The sequence below is a fragment of the Cynara cardunculus genome (genome assembly GCF_001531365.2).
Source record: "Cynara cardunculus var. scolymus isolate 2C chromosome LG 13, CcrdV1, whole genome shotgun sequence".
Taxonomy (NCBI): Eukaryota; Viridiplantae; Streptophyta; class Magnoliopsida; order Asterales; family Asteraceae; genus Cynara; species Cynara cardunculus.
Window position 1 is genome coordinate 7,128,776 of NC_037540.1, and position 18,376 is coordinate 7,147,151.

At 35.2% G+C, this 18,376-nt stretch overlaps 2 protein-coding genes across 2 annotated transcripts in view; both read right to left on the reverse strand.

The window, feature by feature from the left end:
- LOC112524498 overlaps window positions 1-9,208 on the reverse strand; it is a 16,537-nt gene extending 7,329 nt beyond the window's left edge. The window contains exons 1-4 of the mRNA XM_025134341.1: window positions 8,906-9,208; window positions 7,822-8,040; window positions 7,603-7,740; window positions 6,631-6,709 (exon numbers count right to left, since the gene is read on the reverse strand). Of these exons, the coding sequence (XP_024990109.1) occupies window positions 6,631-6,709; window positions 7,603-7,740; window positions 7,822-8,028 (424 nt within the window). The 5' untranslated portion in view covers window positions 8,029-8,040; window positions 8,906-9,208. The remainder of the gene's footprint in view (window positions 1-6,630; window positions 6,710-7,602; window positions 7,741-7,821; window positions 8,041-8,905) is intronic.
- A 3,714-nt stretch (window positions 9,209-12,922) lies between these two features.
- Window positions 12,923-17,890, reverse strand: LOC112525491 (glutamyl-tRNA(Gln) amidotransferase subunit A, chloroplastic/mitochondrial). The gene is made up of 10 exons (XM_025135640.1): window positions 17,351-17,890; window positions 16,278-16,589; window positions 15,657-15,836; window positions 15,465-15,559; window positions 15,004-15,079; window positions 14,747-14,824; window positions 14,504-14,597; window positions 14,362-14,411; window positions 14,099-14,212; window positions 12,923-13,294 (listed from the first exon to the last, which is right to left on the reverse strand). Exons 1-10 carry the CDS (start codon window positions 17,888-17,890, stop codon window positions 13,202-13,204), a joined length of 1,632 nt encoding a protein of 543 aa, XP_024991408.1. The 3' UTR covers window positions 12,923-13,201.
- Between the last annotated feature and the right edge of the window lie 486 nt (window positions 17,891-18,376).

Sequence of the window (18,376 nt, forward strand, 5' to 3'; positions counted from 1 at the left end):
AGATAAACTTGGTAATTATGTATGTATATATCGATTACAATCAGGGATATATATAAGAGATACATTTACACTCTAGACCCTCTAATATAATTATATATATATATATATCACACTTAATTGTCTAATAATGTTGTAAGGCTTCATCAATGATTTTTTGAAATCTATGTAGAGTAAGAACTAAAAATGAAATCTCTAAAATTACGGGCCAGACCATATTATATGATATATCGCCATATTATGTGATATAATTATCGATAGGGTGACTAGCACACCATCTCACTCCTTTCTCAGGACAAAGCGCACATTCAAATTCACGGAGAGAGAGAATACATCTTCCATCTTAGTCTTATCTTCACTTACTGTAACACCCGTGTTATTGCGCTTAATCGTCTAAAGGTGTAGATATGTTTTAGCAAGTCATTCGGTGTCCAAATCCAACCATTATTGAATGTTTGTGGCATTTAAATCAAGGATCGTGGTTGAGTTGGGATGAAAAAAAGTTGTGTCAAAAGTCATCTGGGGCATTAGAGGACCCCCAATGCAAGTTTGGTCGCACGAGAAGTCATAAAACAACTTAAAACACAAATTAAAGTGCCAAGTTGGTTGCCAAGAGACTTAAGTCGCTTGGGACTCTGGAAAATTGTTTTTTACGTTTGGGTGACTTTCCAAGCTACTTAAGTCGCTTCACAAAGCAAATTTTCGGTGTTTTCTTCATTTGGTCATAACTTCTTATCCGATTTGGGAGATTCTTGAGGCTATGGTTTCTTTTTTTTGAAGCTCTTTAAGGATAGAATAAAGAGGATTAAAGTTTCCTTGATGATCTGTGGCTCCTATAAGTTGAAAGGTAAGCTCTTAACTTGCCCTTTCTTGACCCAGGGTTTGGCCATTTTGTATCCTCAACCTTCTTCTCCACTTTGTGGTGTCTTTCTAGGGTTTGGGAGTTCAAGGGCGTGTTCTTGAGAGCTTTGTAGCTTTGATCTAAAGTTCTAGCTTGAGGATTTCAAGTCTTTACCAAAAGAAGCTCAAGATTTGGGGTAAAACCTATATTTAGCATAAATCTAGCAAGGTGAGTTCAAGTTGCTTTGTGAAAGCTTTGTACACGCCAAAAATGTCTATTTTGAAATTTTAAGTGTTTTCCTTAAGATTTATCAAATGTGTTGTTTTGTGAAATTAGTTTTTGTTACATAAGTACATTTGATTTTATGAAATCTTGGGAAATGCTTCATTTGAGGATTTTAGACATTTTAATATCAAACCATAAAATGTGTGGATGTTGATGATTTATTGTGCATGTGGATTATTTAATGTTAATGCATAATTGATATATTGATTTTATGGATCATTAGAAATTACATATGATTTGACTTTGTTGGATTTTGTGTTATTTTGGGTCAGAGATTTATTAAACTCTTCGAATGCATTTTGAAGTTCATAATGACTTTTGGATTGGTCAAACAAGTGGAAGAGCTTATTGGCCTAGATTTGAGAAATACCTGTTTTAGGGTTTTTGCCCAACTTTTGTGTTGTAAGGATGATTTTCAAACCTTTTGGCTTATAAGTTGGTTATGCGATGGGTATTTGTAACTTATTGGTTTATGTTGAACTTTTGTTGTATAGTCATATAAGTGTGGAGTTTATTGGCTTGATTTTATTCCATTTGATTTTTGGGGACATTTGTCCGGTTTAAATTACCCAATGAGCTTGGGCATGCTTTGCAGTTATTGCATCTTTATTTGAGAATTACATGTTTTAAGTGCGTTGATCATTCAATCAGAGTCATATACTTTAGACTGTATTGCATTGGATCCATAGGCATATGTGTCAGTCGTGTTTGCCAAGCGAGAAGTTTTGATGTCTTCATCTTGAAGCCATAAGGGTTGAGTCAAGTGAGAAGTTCAGATGTTCTCAGCTTGGACCCTTTTGGTCATGAAGAGAGAAGTTTTGATGTTCTCTTCTTGAAATCACTTGTTTGTATCACGTGAGGATTTTTGATGTTCTCGCCTGGAGCCATTGGGTTCCATCAAGTGAGGAGTTTTATTGTTCTCAACTTGGACCCTTTGGTTAAGGCAAGTAAGGAGTTTTGATGTTCTCACTTGGACCCTTGGTTTGAATCAAGTGAAGAGTTTTGATGTTCTCATTTTGAAACCTTGGAGAATAAGCACCAAGGTCGTTTGATGGCCTCGAGGTGAAACTCAACAACGTTGATATGTGGCTTACTTTATGTTCCGACACATTTAACGAAAACTGGTCTCCCCCGTCTCAAGGAGGAAAACAAATAAAATTCATAACAAGCAAAACATGATCCCATATCAAACTATGGAAGCCATAAAAGTACTAGTTATACTCCTTTAAAACATAAATTCATTAATTCTACAAGCCAGAATTTCTTGAAATATGATCAAATTGCATAGCTCCACAAGCATTCATAATCACTATCATCTTTGTTTTCCAAATCCACATGAATACTTTTGCCTTTATCCTCAATTGTCTCGCCAACTTCAATTGGTACATATCGTTGTCTTCATCATTTGAATTGGCAATCCATTCATCATCTGAAAACACATCTTCAACAATCAAAGAATCATTTTCCTCTTTTAGTGATTGTCCCTTTAGAGATTTGTGCTTCAACTTCATGTTGTATATAATGTACATCAAGCTTGTCCATGTTGATGTCGAACAAGTAAGACCAAGAATTCTTACTACCAACACGTTTAGCTCCGACACATCATCTCCACAACTATCTCGCCATTGAACTATATAAATTAATGACAAAGAAACAAAGTAGTGAATAATTTATTTTACTGCAACTATAACGACAAATAGAAGATAAAGTATGTCTTTACCATGTGGACGTGATTCATATACTGCCAAAGATGATCTGTATCCAAACAATCCTTGTGTTGATCCCTCTTTCAAGTTGACTTGCGAGTTCGTCCCCAATCTCTTTAGTTGTCTTACATGAATCAAGAGATTGGAAAATCGCGTTAGGGATCACCATAATGAGCAGTCTCTTAGCTTTTCGGTCAACCTCAACTTTTTCCTTGTCTTCGTCATTCCATGACTTCTCATCCTTAGAGGCGAAGTAAGCCGGAATTTCATCAGTAGTTGCAGTTGCAGAAACTCATGGGAATTAAGGTATGAGGAATATGAGGATCGTTGATAACAGATCGGTACAGGTACATACCCATTCCTTCGAAGAAGTTGATCATCCTTATCTTCCATTGTGGATATTCTTCACGCTGAAGGGTTCCAACACCGTATGCAGAATTCCAGTTTGCCATTGTTGTGAGCTTAGAGATTACAATACCAAATTCTTAAATTCAAAAAATGAACATACAAGTTGATCACAGGATTTTATATCTCTATACGTAGAGAAAACTGTGAAAAACAGGAATGAATGAGAATTTGAAGAATAAACCCAAAATAGATGAGAGAATTTGAATTTTAGATTCAGATTTGATCGTTTTGATTGAAGATGAATCAATCTGCTCTGATACCAATTGTTGATCCCAAATCTCTCAATTTATGGACAGATTTAAAAAGTATGGTGTTGAAGAAAATGATCTATCATGCCAGGTTATGAAGAACAGATGAACAGCTTAACGAATACACATGAACATTTGAGAAGCCATCATCATCTTCATTGATACTGTAGGAGAAGCTTGATTACAAGTGCAGATGAGAGTTTACACACAGTAGCAATCTAGCTTAAGTGAAAGTGATTGTGAAAACATGATCTAACAAAATGAAGTACAACAACTATTTATAACCTCCTAGAGTTGCAAAGTCAAGGCAGTGATGAATCACAGCCTGCCATGTGTAAAGTTGCATAACTGCCTCTAAGTGGCATGTCCAATCAATAGCCTCCATGTCTCAGTTTGTTAGGCTTGAGCTGACTAAACATAACTTGAAGACTTGTTCATTCTATCATGAGCTGAAGACCAGAGGGGTTCTGGAAAGGCTATGTTTTCATCGACCAGATGGACTCTTCATCAGGTTGGGCATCTCTGGTTGGTCACAACCTATCTATGATAGTCTTCATCGGGTCTCTAGTCTTCAGCACTTAAAACATTTTACAATACTTTTACATATAAGAATGATGGGGTCTAAAACCTTGTTTGTATTTGTATGCCTTAAGTTGCTTATTAATCTTCATGAAGTGGCTTCATCCTTGATGAGTCTCTCCATGCAATGGTACAATCCATGCTTAATCTTTGGATGCTTAGAAACATTGGAACTCTACCTAAATCAAAGATACGAGTAATATGCAATTGCATGCAAGTCACAATGCAACTAAAGCTCCAACTTTGTATCAACAATATTTCCAAACCTTCTTATAAGAGGACACATCTTTATCCAAGTTCTTTGCTATAATCTCTTTTGCCTCGTCCAAAGCCTTATGAATAAACTCCATTGCAAGAGTGCTCTCACCATCAACTACCCTTAAAACAAGCACAAGGGTTTGTGGTTTTATTAGAATAAATCATACCAAGCCAAAATGTTGCTCATCCATTACAATCATTTTCACAGCATTCCCTTTAGGTCTCTTTACCCATGCACAGCCTGCCCATTAATTTGAAACAAACATCATTTGTAAAGGTTGTTACCTGATACATAGTTTCTAGAGTTCGTGTCAGAAAGGCCTCGGCAAATCGTGTGGCAGCGGGTTGAAGGTGATCTTTATTTGCAAACAACTTGTTAAACTCAAAACTCATTGATGATTGCAGATGAAATTGCTTCCTGTTTTTGCTTTTAAGCAAAACATTTTTATTGTGGCAATTCTCCAATTTTTTCAAGTATCAAATCTATATACAATGAGCATGAAATGGAGGCCAATAAAACTCTTCCTCTTCTCCATCAATAAGTTCCCAGCAACTTTGTATGCACTTGCATTATAATGATTATATGGATCACAATCTCTTCAAACTTTTTTATAACACCATCAAGCAATTCAAACAGCTTTTGTGCATCTTTCATACAATCTAATGCATCAACGATTCTAACAAAACAATCGCATATTGATTGTTAATTGTTAATTTAAAACAATTGATGAGATGCCTATTTCTCACATTCGACCAACCATCCAATTTTTTCCATGTTGCTTTAGTTATATTCACAATCTCGGATGTTGTTGTCTTCATTTCTTCTTTTGAGATCCAAGTTATCATCCCATGCACCGTTAGAGCTTTCAATCATCAACCATTATTTTCAACTGAATGCGATATATTTGAAATATGATTGGTTTGTAGCAATACAAATTAATTCTCTTTCTAATCTCCTTGTCACCTCTCACTTGTTAGTCTCTACCACTTTATTGTCTTTTATTTTTCCACAAACTGATCCATTGGTCCTTTGACTCCTTTAACACTACAACAGTTCATGCCTCCAATGGATTGCCACTTCCATTGCCGCCACCAACAAAGTAGGCTCCAAAATATACCATCTCCTCAAAATCTCGTTGAGAAGTAAACAATGCATTTTGAAAGTTATTTAAATATTGGTTGATCTCGTTTTTTAGTTCTAAAGGTACGTTAGAACATGATGCAACATCTTTGTGTTTGCAAGCAAAATGATTTTCCATTATCTTCACTCCCCCTACTAACCGCCATTAAGCTCGTTTCGATAATTGTTCAGTTCGAGGTAGGCCCGTCATCACTTTTCTCAGACTCTCTGCTCGTAGTACTTATATCTTATGAGAAAGTACGAAAAGAAATCACAAGTTGTGAGAGGTGACAAGGAACGACGGACAGACGCTGAGGCAGTGAGGCATCAACGAGGGGGCGAGGCGTTGTGGTGAGGGCGGCTATCTATGGTTTACATCAGCAACAAAAACGGAGGGCAACTAGTGTCTATGCTGAAAACAACGGCCAAAGTTTTATCCGGAAATAATGAAGTTGTAGAGACTGACGAAGGCGAGTTGGTTGGCAATGAAGATGCAGAGAAAAGCAATCAAAGCTCTCATATCATGAAGAATTAATTCTTCTATATATTTTATTATACAAACCAACGGTATATATGCGAGTATATAGCATAATCTATTCCCAAAGTATTGGTAAAACATAATAAAAGATCATCATAAATCTTTCTTTCTTATCCTAACCAAATTCAACACTTTTGTTTGCTATGTCAAACATGTAACTTGGCATGCTTAGGGAGGTCATAATCAAATGCAAAAGAAAATGGTCATTACAGAAAATGACTACATGAGAGAATGTGAACCTTATGTAATTTCATGTTCAACGGCATACCACTATAACACGTTGTCAAACAAGATGCTAGAGCCTAGAGTTGGTAGTCATCCTAAAAGCAACATGGTTTGTGCCAAGCCAGACAACCCTAACAAAATGAAGTCATACAACCTCTTATTGCATTAGGTGATTACTAATGAAAGGGTATGAGGGCCCTAGCAAAGTTAAGTAATAAGGAAAGAGGGTTGTCAGCAATGTGTCATTAAGTCCTCCTGGGAAATGTTGTCTAACCAGCATGCAGATTCCAAACTAACAAATGCATATGTAGGGTGGGTTGCACCTTCAAAGTGCACTACTTAACAAAAATGTAGCGGCAGAATAAAATAAATAGAGCAAAAAGATGAACAAGTAGGTCCTTGTACATAGTAAATGAAAAACTTACTAGCATCTTCTTTTTTATATAGTTGCTTTATTCGCTCAAATGACTTCTGTTGGGCTTCATCCACGTCCTTTACCTTTGCCTGCAGATTGAGCAACGTAATTATAGCAATGCCATTTTTTTTAAGTAGTGTGCAAATATCTTATCATTTTCTCCAAACTCTTGTGACACTTGTAAGTTTGTGTCATGTATCTCTCAGTTTTATTCAGGATTAAGAAACTTAACAAGAAAATATTAAAAACAGACAAGGACACGAAAAACCTCCAACTTCAAGTAAAATTGCCACGAACATGGCAATGTTGAGGAAAACATACACATAGCCATGTGAGAAGCAACATGGAGGCTATAAAGTGTCTCAAGAAGCAAGGCAACATACAAGATATGAAGCATCTCACTGTCCGTGGTGAATGATTTCAGTCTTCTTTCCTTTTTCACTGTAGCCAACAACACAAGCCTCTCCTTATTTTGTTCAACAGAAGGAATCGTTTTTCTTGCTATAAAGTGTTATGGGATACAGCAATTCTCGTTGTACAGTAACTTGGTAAATAATTGGATTGCCATCGCATGTTTAATAAGATAAACGTAAAAGTAGTTAAAGTTGATGATTCTGAAATGCTTCCGTTGGTAAGCACATTGCTTATGTTTAAATTATTTAAGTTAAGATCATTGCAAGAATGCCCATCATTTCTGAATTCAATCTTATAACTTTTAAGCATTAAACATGTTTTCAAAACATATGGTTCAATTCCAGGAGGCACATCTTGCCATTCATGCGACGCTCTTGATTGATGAAACCAAAATTATCCCTTGTTCTCAGATCTTTGTTGGTAAAAAATTATGTTTTTTTCTCAATATTAACAGGATGCAAATGGCATTCTTTCTCAAATTCTCATTCCATGTTACATAAACACAAAACAGACAAAATAGCGTAAGAAACCACGAAAAACTTTGTGAAGAGAAAGAAAAGAAAATCACCTCATACAATTGTCTCCATTTAAATGAAACCTTCTTCTCTTTCATTCTCTCAATTACGACATTGGTGCTTTTAGAACCAAACTGTAGCATGTAAAAGTTCTTCCATAGCTTATCAGTAACTGGGCTAAGATCCCGTTCCTACACAACATATAATCTTTAAATCTCACATTTTAACAGAATTTGTTGCTTGGGAAACCTATGCTAAAAAGAATTCATTACCTCAGTTGAATCCTCGATATGTGTCAGCTGCTCCACGGTACAATGTGGTAAAAAGCGTTCTAGAAGATGTAGGTCTGTCTCTCCCACATCCCCTAGGTACCTAACATTGTCTACAGCTTTTTGAACACATAGATCAACCAAAGAAGGGACTCTTCTTATCTGCTCTGTACCCCATTCTTCCATTGTGTGGTGTCCTGATCTCATCATTGGAGTGCAGCCCTGCAGGAAGCATTTAATAATATTTTAAAACACAATGATATTTTACAGTCATTCACATTAATGTACAACAATACGTTGAAGTTGCAGCTTAGGACGAGAAAACCAAATGGATAATAACCAATCATATAAAGGATTAAGATCAGAATTGGTCGATCATAAAAATGTAGTACTAGGTCCATTTAGAAAGAAAAAAATGCTGCACCTTGCTTTTTGAAATCAACCATCGTGTTTCATGAATGCAAAATGATATATATATATATATATATATATATATATGTTCCAAAATATAATACCGACATCAGTCTATTTTCTGCACACATGTGTTACAAATTGGAGTGATCATAACCCAAAAAAAGTAAACACTTCAACCAGACCCATACTTGGCCAAACTTTTGACTATTGTCATCGATATTTACCAACCACTACTAACCAATAAGGATTAGTGCTCATGATTAGCTACAGATAATAACATTGTTAGATTTTTTTTTCTCAAAACTAAAATGTTGCAGTTAGTTTGATATCAATGAATGAAATCATTGCAATTATTTCGGGTTATCATCTAAAGAGCAACATATGAATTTTGTATGATTGTAACGTACATGACAAATATTTAATAATCTACCCTATTTTATACTCATATTATTTTCAAGAAAACCCATATATTATCGATTTTGTATAATCAACATATATTGAATTTGGGTATTTATGGATTAGAAACGTAAAACGCGCATGGATTTAGATGGATTTGCCGATATTCGAAAATCTTTACAGTTCTGGAAGAGTAGGGAGTGAATAAATTGATTTACGAACAAAATTCAACAAATTGACAAATCAATTCAATAGGATAAGGATATCTGAGGATTACCTGTGGCAGGAGGCGACGCCGGAGACGAGATCGGAGATAAGAGGATCAACACGATTCCAGACAAAAATCGGATATCAGATGAAAAAATTTAAAAAAGATGGTGATAAATCGAAATTCAAAGAAGCGTCTTCAGCAATTGATAGGAGACATCATCATCGGCGACTGAAGAAGGAGAGACAAAGCGGTGGCGGATCTTTTCCGGCGGATATTGATTCGGTAACTCAGGCCCAGGGTACAGTTTGGGGGTGGGTGGGATACAAAGCAATCCAACACGATCTCTAGCGCTGAGTCACTGGACCCACGCGTTTGCAAAGGCAATATCGGTATTTGATTTTCACTGATTTTTTAATCAAGTGAACCCTCAAGAGCTCCGAGGGGTTCTAATTTTTTTTGGTAGTTACCAAAGGCTTACAACAATTAGTAACCACAACCGGCGGGTTATTGGTGATTTTAATGTCATCAAGTCATAAGACAAGCCAAAATTTAATTTAATTATAATTCGAATCTAAAAATGTGAAATATATGCTCGAATAAGTTAAGTTGATCTCGGTATGCAGGGGGTCCAGGGACAGTACCCCTGGCGAGGTCCAAGGGGCGGACCCTCATCCGTATGTAAAAAATTGATCCAAACAATTGTACGTCATAAATTTGTTTGATATATTTGAATAACTTCTGAAACCAAACAATTGTATGTCATGTTAATAAAATTGCATACATTCATTTGGTAAGAATAGCCTAAAAATAGTTAATTGTTTGGTCCTATAATAAATATTAGCATTTGGTCTCTAATAAAGAAAAAAAAAGCATTAAAATGCTATAATGAGTAGTCAACAGTTTGCACTTGAATGATGTTAGTGACAAAAATCGAACTCTTAACGAACAAAAATATATATAAAAAAACCAGTTGTATTAAAATATTTTAGTTATTGAGCAAAATGCGCGAAATAACAACCTACTTTTACAAATTTTCTTATTACAACATCGTACTTTTAAAAATTTACTGGTTATAGCATCAGGTAGCATTTTAAATTAAATTTACACATTATACCAGGTTTCTTTACCACCTCATCATCCACGTAAGCTGCCCACATGTACGATAGTGCTGACATGACATTTCATATTATAACATTGTACTTTCAAAATTACTTTATTGTAAGATCACTAATGTCTATTACAACATTATACTTTTAATTTTGATATTTTTATCATTTAAACATTGTAAATTTGATCAAATATGTTCACTAAAAATTATAATATCTTAAACATGTTTATAGAATATCACTATTTCATGAATAAAAATATTCATAAAAATTATAATATCAAAAACTAAATATGTGTACAATTCAGACATCAATTTTTTATGAATATTTATTCGTGAAATAGTGATTTTTCATAAACATATTTAATTTATGAAATTATAAATTTTAGTAAACATATTTGATTAAATTTACAATGTTTAAATAATGAAAATATTAAAATTAAAAGTACAATGTTGTAATAGAAATTGATGATGTCATAATAAAGTAATTTTGAAAGTATAATGCTATAATAAGAAATGTCATGCCAGGACTATCGTTCATGTGGACAGCCTATGTAGATGATGAGGTGGCAAAGAAACTTGGTATAATGAGTAAATTTAATTTAAAATGTCATCCAATGCTATAACGAAAACATTTTTTTTAAAATTACGATGCCCTAATAAAAATTATTTTGAGAGTATATTGTTGTAATAAGAAAACTGAATGTACAATGCTATAATAATAAAATATGTAAAAGTAGTTTGCTATTTCACACATTTTACTCTTAATTATTCTATCATAAACAATAACAAAATAATATAAACTTTTTATCTATTAAACTTTTTGTCAAAAAATATATAGTTTTATTAAATAAAAAAGACAAAAAAATACCATAAAAGAAACCAAAAAATATATTTAATAAACCAAAAAAGAAAATAAATCAAAAAAACTAAAATACCTCTATGTTAGTTGTGATAACCAAGTATTGAATATAAAAAAGTTTGAGGTGGTTTTATTTTTAAGTTGATGGTAAGTTAAGGAGCTTAAATTGTGAATGTGCTTAAGTGATTAAATATTCTCACCGCCTCTTATAATATATGATTGTTAACATGAGATATTTGTTTTATTTCATGGGGAAATGTGAAAATGATAAGTTTTAAAATAATAAACTCCACTGTATGTGTTATAATTATGGTGGTAAAAGTAATTGATAAGATCATTGTTTTTGGGAGAAAAGGGAAAAAGAAAACATTTTTGTGTGTTTTCCTGTGAGAGAAAAGAAGAAGTTGATTTTATGATTCCATTTGAAGTTGTTGTTGTGTGAATTCATCTTCAAATACATGAAAAAAATGAGTTTCTTATCAATTTTCTTTATTTGGTGTTTGAAACATTGAACTGTATGGTTCTTATATGGGAAGATGATAAAATAGTTTCTTGAAAGATATGTGAGTTTGACGGTAAATATGGTATAAAAATGTAAGGTTATTTGTATGAGTTTCTGTTTTGAAACGGTTTTGGTTGCCAGTTTTGGTAAAAATGTGGTTTTGATCATGATTATATCATGCTTTATTGTAATAAATGTGGCATATCAAGGAGCTGCATACATTGGTAACAAGGATAGCATAATCAGAAGTTAGTACATTGGTAATAAGGGTGACATAATCTATTTTTAGAAATGATGATCTTTTGATCATGGATTTTGTTATCACATTCTTATGAGGTGATGATCTTAAGTGATCGTATATGTGTGATACGATGACTTGGGTTGTCGCATCTTATTGATGTGATAAAAAGAAGTGTTTAAGGACCATAAGGGATCTGGTTGATTTTTATGGTGAACTAGAGGGCCTCTGATTGGCCTTGGCTTTGGGGGAATTCCTTCTAAGTATGTTGTCTTGGCAAATGAACTAGAGGGACTCATGTTTAACCAAAAGGCCTCTGGTCATATTTAAAGTTCATTTTCTACATATAACTCATTTCTGGTAGGTCATGTCTTCTTATTGGTCTGCTTTTGGCTAGCTTATACTTTTAAGTTGACTATCTTAATGTATTTTGCATTGATTAAAATGATCCAGAGGGTTTCTTGGTTTGTCTTGAGCTTCTGATTGAATTTGAAGTTCGAGACCAGAGGCTCTAATTAGTGGGACCAGAGGCTCTGGTCATCTAAAAAGCTTTTGGTTGGTCTTGTTTTTATTTATTTATTATTTATCAAATCTTTTTTTTGATTAACTTTAAGTGACCTTGTCTTAAGTTTGGCTTTGCTCTGATTGATGGACCAGAGGGACTCTGGATAGTCTCGCTCTGTGAGATGCGAGGAGTTGAGTTTCTCACACTAATGTGATGCAAGGAGTTGGTATGCCTCATCAACATGATGTGAAGAAATTTTACAACTTCCTATTTGATGAAACAAGTTTTATTATGAATTAATTTTCATAATATTAAGTTTTGAATGCAACATTTGAGATTTATGTCAAAATGATGTATAGGTTTGTTATTGTTACAAATATGATTTTATAAAATGTTTTTGATGATTTTTCACCCTGTAATTGCACAAAAAAAATCTCACTAGACCTCACTCAAGGTATAACATTCATTTTATGTTTCAAAAATATGCATTACAGGTCGAACACTATCAAGAGATAATGAAAAGAGAAAAATGTGAGATTTTCCTTGTGTGCTTACTTGGATTATGGAGAAGATCTGTTATTTGTTGATCTTGAATACTTGTTATATATGCAAGTGATATACACGAATGATGTGGAAAAACTTGTTAGCTACATTTGAGATGTAACTTATATCTTTTTGGGTCCAAATGTGTACCATGATAATTCTCTTTATATGAAATACATGGTTATATGCGAATGTGGATCTTGGGGTGTTACATTAATAGAGAAGTTTTAACATATTTAGTCTCAGGGATGAAAACAGTAAAAAATTCAAACCATAGAATTAAAAATTGCAATTTCAAAACTATGAAGACGAAAATCACAATCTTTCTCAAATCAAAGGGACGGAAATTGTAGTTTACTCTAATAACAAATATTCTCCATTTTAGAACGAATAGATGGTTAACTGAGCAAAAAAAATGATTTAAGTTCAGAGGGAAATGCAAAATAGCCATCAACTTTGTGGGGCATATTTGAGCACCTCCATCAACTACAAGAATATTACAACTATTAGCTCATGAAACCCTCTCCCTATGCTACAATTCCACATACCATGAGAGAAGACAATGACTCATAATTCACCAAAAATCTTCAAAGATCATCCACTGTTGCTAGCATTTGAATTCATCTGCTATCAGAGGAGGGATAAATGAGCAACCTTCAAGAGTTTGCTCAAAAATATGCCCCACTCTAAGCAATTTTTCCTGCAATTGTCAAAAAAATATAAACACACCAGGTTTGAATCAATAGAACTCTTATTTTCATATTAACATCTAAACGAATCATATTTTGATCAAGAGATGTGAAACCAAACGGTCATTGGCCCAGCAGTACATAGGTTACCACTTACCAGTAAAAACCAACATTCCCGGAGGTCAAGGGTTCAAGTCACACCAAAGGTGAAAAGTGTGTGTGTGAGCTTTACCGTTTATGAATATAAATACTTCAAAAAGAAAGATGTGAATGTGGTTCCAAGTGGCATAAGAATTCTATTATCCTTTCATTTAGATTTTGCCTGTAGGGGCACAGATGTGGGGGCATTGGGAGCTTATGAGGCAAATTGTTAAAAAGTTTGGTAAGCCAGGGAGCTTGGCAGCTTGGTGAGCCCAAATGAACCGAGCCCTCCAAGCTTATACGAGCCACAGTGTAATTAATGCTGTTCAGTCTACTAATCTTTAGCATGCTGCATACTTACAATGATAATTGTTTAAGTATAGTATTTTTACTTTTATTCTACGGGTTAACCCTGAATTTTACACGAACCCAGGTAAACTCAGCCAATGCTTAATGCTTAGAAGGTCACTTGGTTGCCTAGCTCCGATAATCTCTTTTTAGAACACCAACCTTTGAACATTATGGAAACTGGACTTTAATCTTGGATATTTTATAGCATGAGTGTGTGTTTGGTGGGGTGGCTCAAGAGTTTTCTATTCACCAGCCACATCTATTAGGTCCATGGCATCTAACACGTGAATATGGAAAACATGATAAGAAGAAACTAGTTTCACCTCATCAAATGCAGCGCCAATCATTTGAAAGCCAACAGGAAGGCTAGCAGTGCCGTTTTTAACAAATCCGCATGGCAAAACCAGCGCTGGCAATCCAGCCAAGTTGACATTTACCTAAGAAAGTTCGCAAATAAAGATTATGAAACAGAAACAATGTTCAGCAAACAACTGAGTACAGCCAGACTTGCAAATCATATACAAGTATCTAGAGATATGTCTGAAAGAGATAGCAGCAGTTAAGAAAGAAGCGTAGAAGGACTTACAGTCATGATATCCCCAGCATACATTGCCAGTGGATCATTTTTCTTTTCACCTGTAAATATCCGGTTTAAAAATAAAAAAATAAATAATAAAGTAGGGGTTACAAGATGATTACTGTATATCAAGGAAGAATGACGAAAATACCAATTTTGTATGCTGCAGATGGAGCTGCAGGTGAAATTAGAATATCATGTTCATCTAGTGCCGCCTTAAAGCTTTTCTGGACTACAGTCCTCACCTAAACCAGAAACTTCACCATGATGAACATAGTAATCAACACCACAAGAGTTCAAGAAGCACCAAATATTATAATACATCCAAATCCATGATGTGAATTCCTAAGCCCCAACCAAGCAACCATCATTAGGAGTAAAATAAAGGGGATACCTGCTGAGCTCGCTTGTAATAAGCATCATAATAACCTGCTGAAAGGGCATATGTCCCCATCAAAATCCTCCTTTTTACCTGCAAAGTATTATTCAGAAAATCATTTTTTGTTAAGCAACTAGCAGAGCCTTCAATCTGTTCGAACTTATAAGCAACCTTATGAGATGCAGTGCGCATTAAAACTTAAAACCTTCTACATGTGCGTACTTACTGATGCACACATCAGTTGACCCAAGTCAATGTATTTTTTTTCATACCTCTGGACCAAAGCCATTAGCTCGGGAACCCCCATAAAGGGAACTCAGCTCATCCGAAACAATTTGGTTACCGTACCTGGAGATCAAAAACGTATCACATAAGCCATCCACTATATTTTAGGTGGTCATAAACTTGTTTATCTAGCATTATTGTAACTTTATTTCTTAAACAATAGATGTCAGGTATGCATTTAAAGGAAAAACAATAGGATTTAACTATAATAATGGTCAGTATACGGTACTGAAATGTAGGTTAAAGTTTTCATGTTCGTTTTATATATGAAAAGGGAATCATGATCTACAATTATGATTTTGAAAGGAAAGATGGCAATTAAGTGCGAAAAATATCAAAACACTCGACAACATTGTTGTTCATTCAAATTTGCTACATGTGTTCCTGATAATGCCAACTTTAAAATGTACAACAATTAAGAAGGATAAGTGCAGCAACTGTATATCACCTGACACCATCATAGCGAGACAAATTTGAAGAAGATTCAGATGAAGCAAGGACGTAGTATGCTGGTAATCCAAGGGAGAAGGATGGCAATGAAACCTACAATCCATCCATCACATGGAAATAAATGTTAAGCTACTTGCATTAACTGATGACAGCATCACAGATCTAGACGACATGAATATAGAATTAGAACCTCTGTCACAATACATCCTAATTCTTCCAGATGAGAAATAGCACCACGGATTGACGAAACTACTTCCTGATCAACTCCGTCCCCAAGTGTTTCACTAATTACACCAACCCGTAGTCCTTTTAGAGGTTGCGATTCAAAAATATCTTTGGCAACGAACTGAGAAGTGAAGTCATTAACTTCCTGAAGACATAGATTGCGGAATATGGTTAAGATAAAACCATTTTTGCTATAAGAAACCAACGAACTTCATCAAACTGAAATGCACCAGTTTGTTTATTGGACTAAACAACATATGTTATGAATTAGGCACACTCCCTTGATTGATTTTTTTGACATGATGATTAACAATGATGCTTTGCATTCAGATTCAGATAAAAATTTGTGTGTAAAAGGTGCACAAACAAGGGTAAAATACAATAACAAGATTTACATATTTTTCCGACCAAGAAAGGAAATTTTGTGCTGAAACTTAACTTTCCATGTTTTATTTTGAAAATGATGCAATAATCCTATCGCAATATATTTTCTTGTGTGTATTACATCCACATGTATGGTATATTTTTCTAACATACCATATCAGGAAACTGTAAATGTCAAGAATTTGAGGCAGAAGAAATTTACCCGCTTGCTACTAGTGGCATCAAGTTTATCGTGACCGCAAATTGCTTGAAGGAGAATTCCAGCATCAGCTACCGATGAGCCAAAACATCCAATAACATCCAGTGACGATGCATATGCCACCAGACCATATCGTGAGACACGGCCATATGTTGGCTTTAGTCCTACAACACCACAAAATGATGCAGGTTGCCTAACACTTCCACCAGTATCACTTCCCAACGATACTACACACTGCCTAGCAGAAACAGCTGCTGCTGAGCCTCCTGATGACCCCCCTGGTACACATTCAAGGTTCCAAGGATTTGCAGTAACCTAATAAGTAGCAAAATGCAATTACTGAACCATGTTTAGTAACAAGCACAAATCCTTTTGCATCAAAACCGTTCCCATTGGAAAATTATTATTCTACAAATTAAAGCAAATTGAATACATAGAAAACGTAAATGGGTATTCCACAACACGCATCCAATGTAGCACAAACTAAAACAGAAAGGTTAAAAGGTCAGCTTTTAGGTGTCAACCTGCCCAAGGACCACAGCACACTTAAATCAACATTACATCAGAAGTTACAGTTCTCAAACTTCTTGACTTCTTATTATGGCATAAGTTTTAGGTGTTAAAACAAGGCATCCTGTTTGGTATGGCATAACTTCACTCAAATCTACCACTCGCAATGACAAGTGACTCTAATCGTGATGGTAGCATTTTCAACATAGCTTACAACAGAAATCTTATTCTTCTGCATAGTAGTTATATATGATGCTACTATCAAGATTAAGGATGCATATAGTTGTGAGTAGTAATCACTGCTAGTTCTTTTATTACTACAAGAGAGTAAATGATCTGTGATGAGAATGATATTGCCGCTGTGCTTTGTTCTATATTTACTCTGATTTACCATCAGCTGCATTCAAATTTTGCTCTTCTAAAGTCCAAAGGCACACCACTTTGGAAGACAGCCAATAAAAGGTAGACAAGCTTAGGTTTGCACTTTGCAGTTGAAGTTAAGCTATTCCTAATCTTAGGGAACACAAGTATAAGAACGGGAGAAGAGAAAATATCTAAGCCCTAACCTGGTAAGCTGATCCTTCGGTGGTACTCCCCATTCCAAACTCATCCAAATTAGTTTTCCCAACTATAATGGCGCCACCTTCCTTCAACTTCCTAACAGCCGTCGCATCGAATGGGGGCCGATAATTTTCCAATATCTTGGACCCAGCAGTAGAAGGCATGTCGGCGGTACAAATGTTGTCCTTGACAGCAACCAAGACTCCAGCGAGGGGTCCCACATCCTCGTTTCGATCAATCTTCCGATCAATCTCATCTGCCTCGTTTAAAACAGTTTGTGAGACGTGAAGGAAGCTCTTGACATGAGGCTCTGTAAGGCGGAGACGGTTGAGAAATTCTTCGGCGAATTGGCGAGCTGTTTTCTCACGGGAAAGAATGGATTTTTGGATTTTTTGGATTTGGGAGGTGGGCAATGAAGTAGAAACGGACTGAACCTGAGAAGTGGCGTGAATGGATTTGGGATATTGGTGGTAGCGGTTGTGGAAAGGCTTAGACCGCCGGCACTGGATGAGGAGGAAACGAGGGTTTTGTACTGAAGATAGCATTTTTCTTCTCGTGGAGGAGCCTGCCTGAGAAAAAAGAATAACCATCAAAATACGGAGCCCGAGTAAACACCGTGGCATTCTATTTTCTTTTTTCTTTTTTCGACTAAATTACAGAATTCATCGTAACATCATGACGAATTCTTCAGAAAAATTTTTGTCTTCCACAATGAAATCGATGATTTACTTCACGGGCGAGGTTTCTGACTCAAATCCAGGACCCTGTCGTTTATACTTCGGTGCATGATTTCCGTCTGCTTTGTAGGTTGAGTGGAGCTGGATATCGTGTTCTTGCAAGGCTAGACCATAGGCGTCCGAGGCGGTATTCCTGTCTTGGGGTTATGGGCCTGAAATTGCTCTCTCCTTCTTATCTGCTTGGGTGATAATTACGGGATTATGTTCTTCAAACGAAATAATTATATGTTATGTTAAAAAGTGTTGTGTAAAAAATATAACTGATAATGATGTACATGTCATCTTCATTTTATT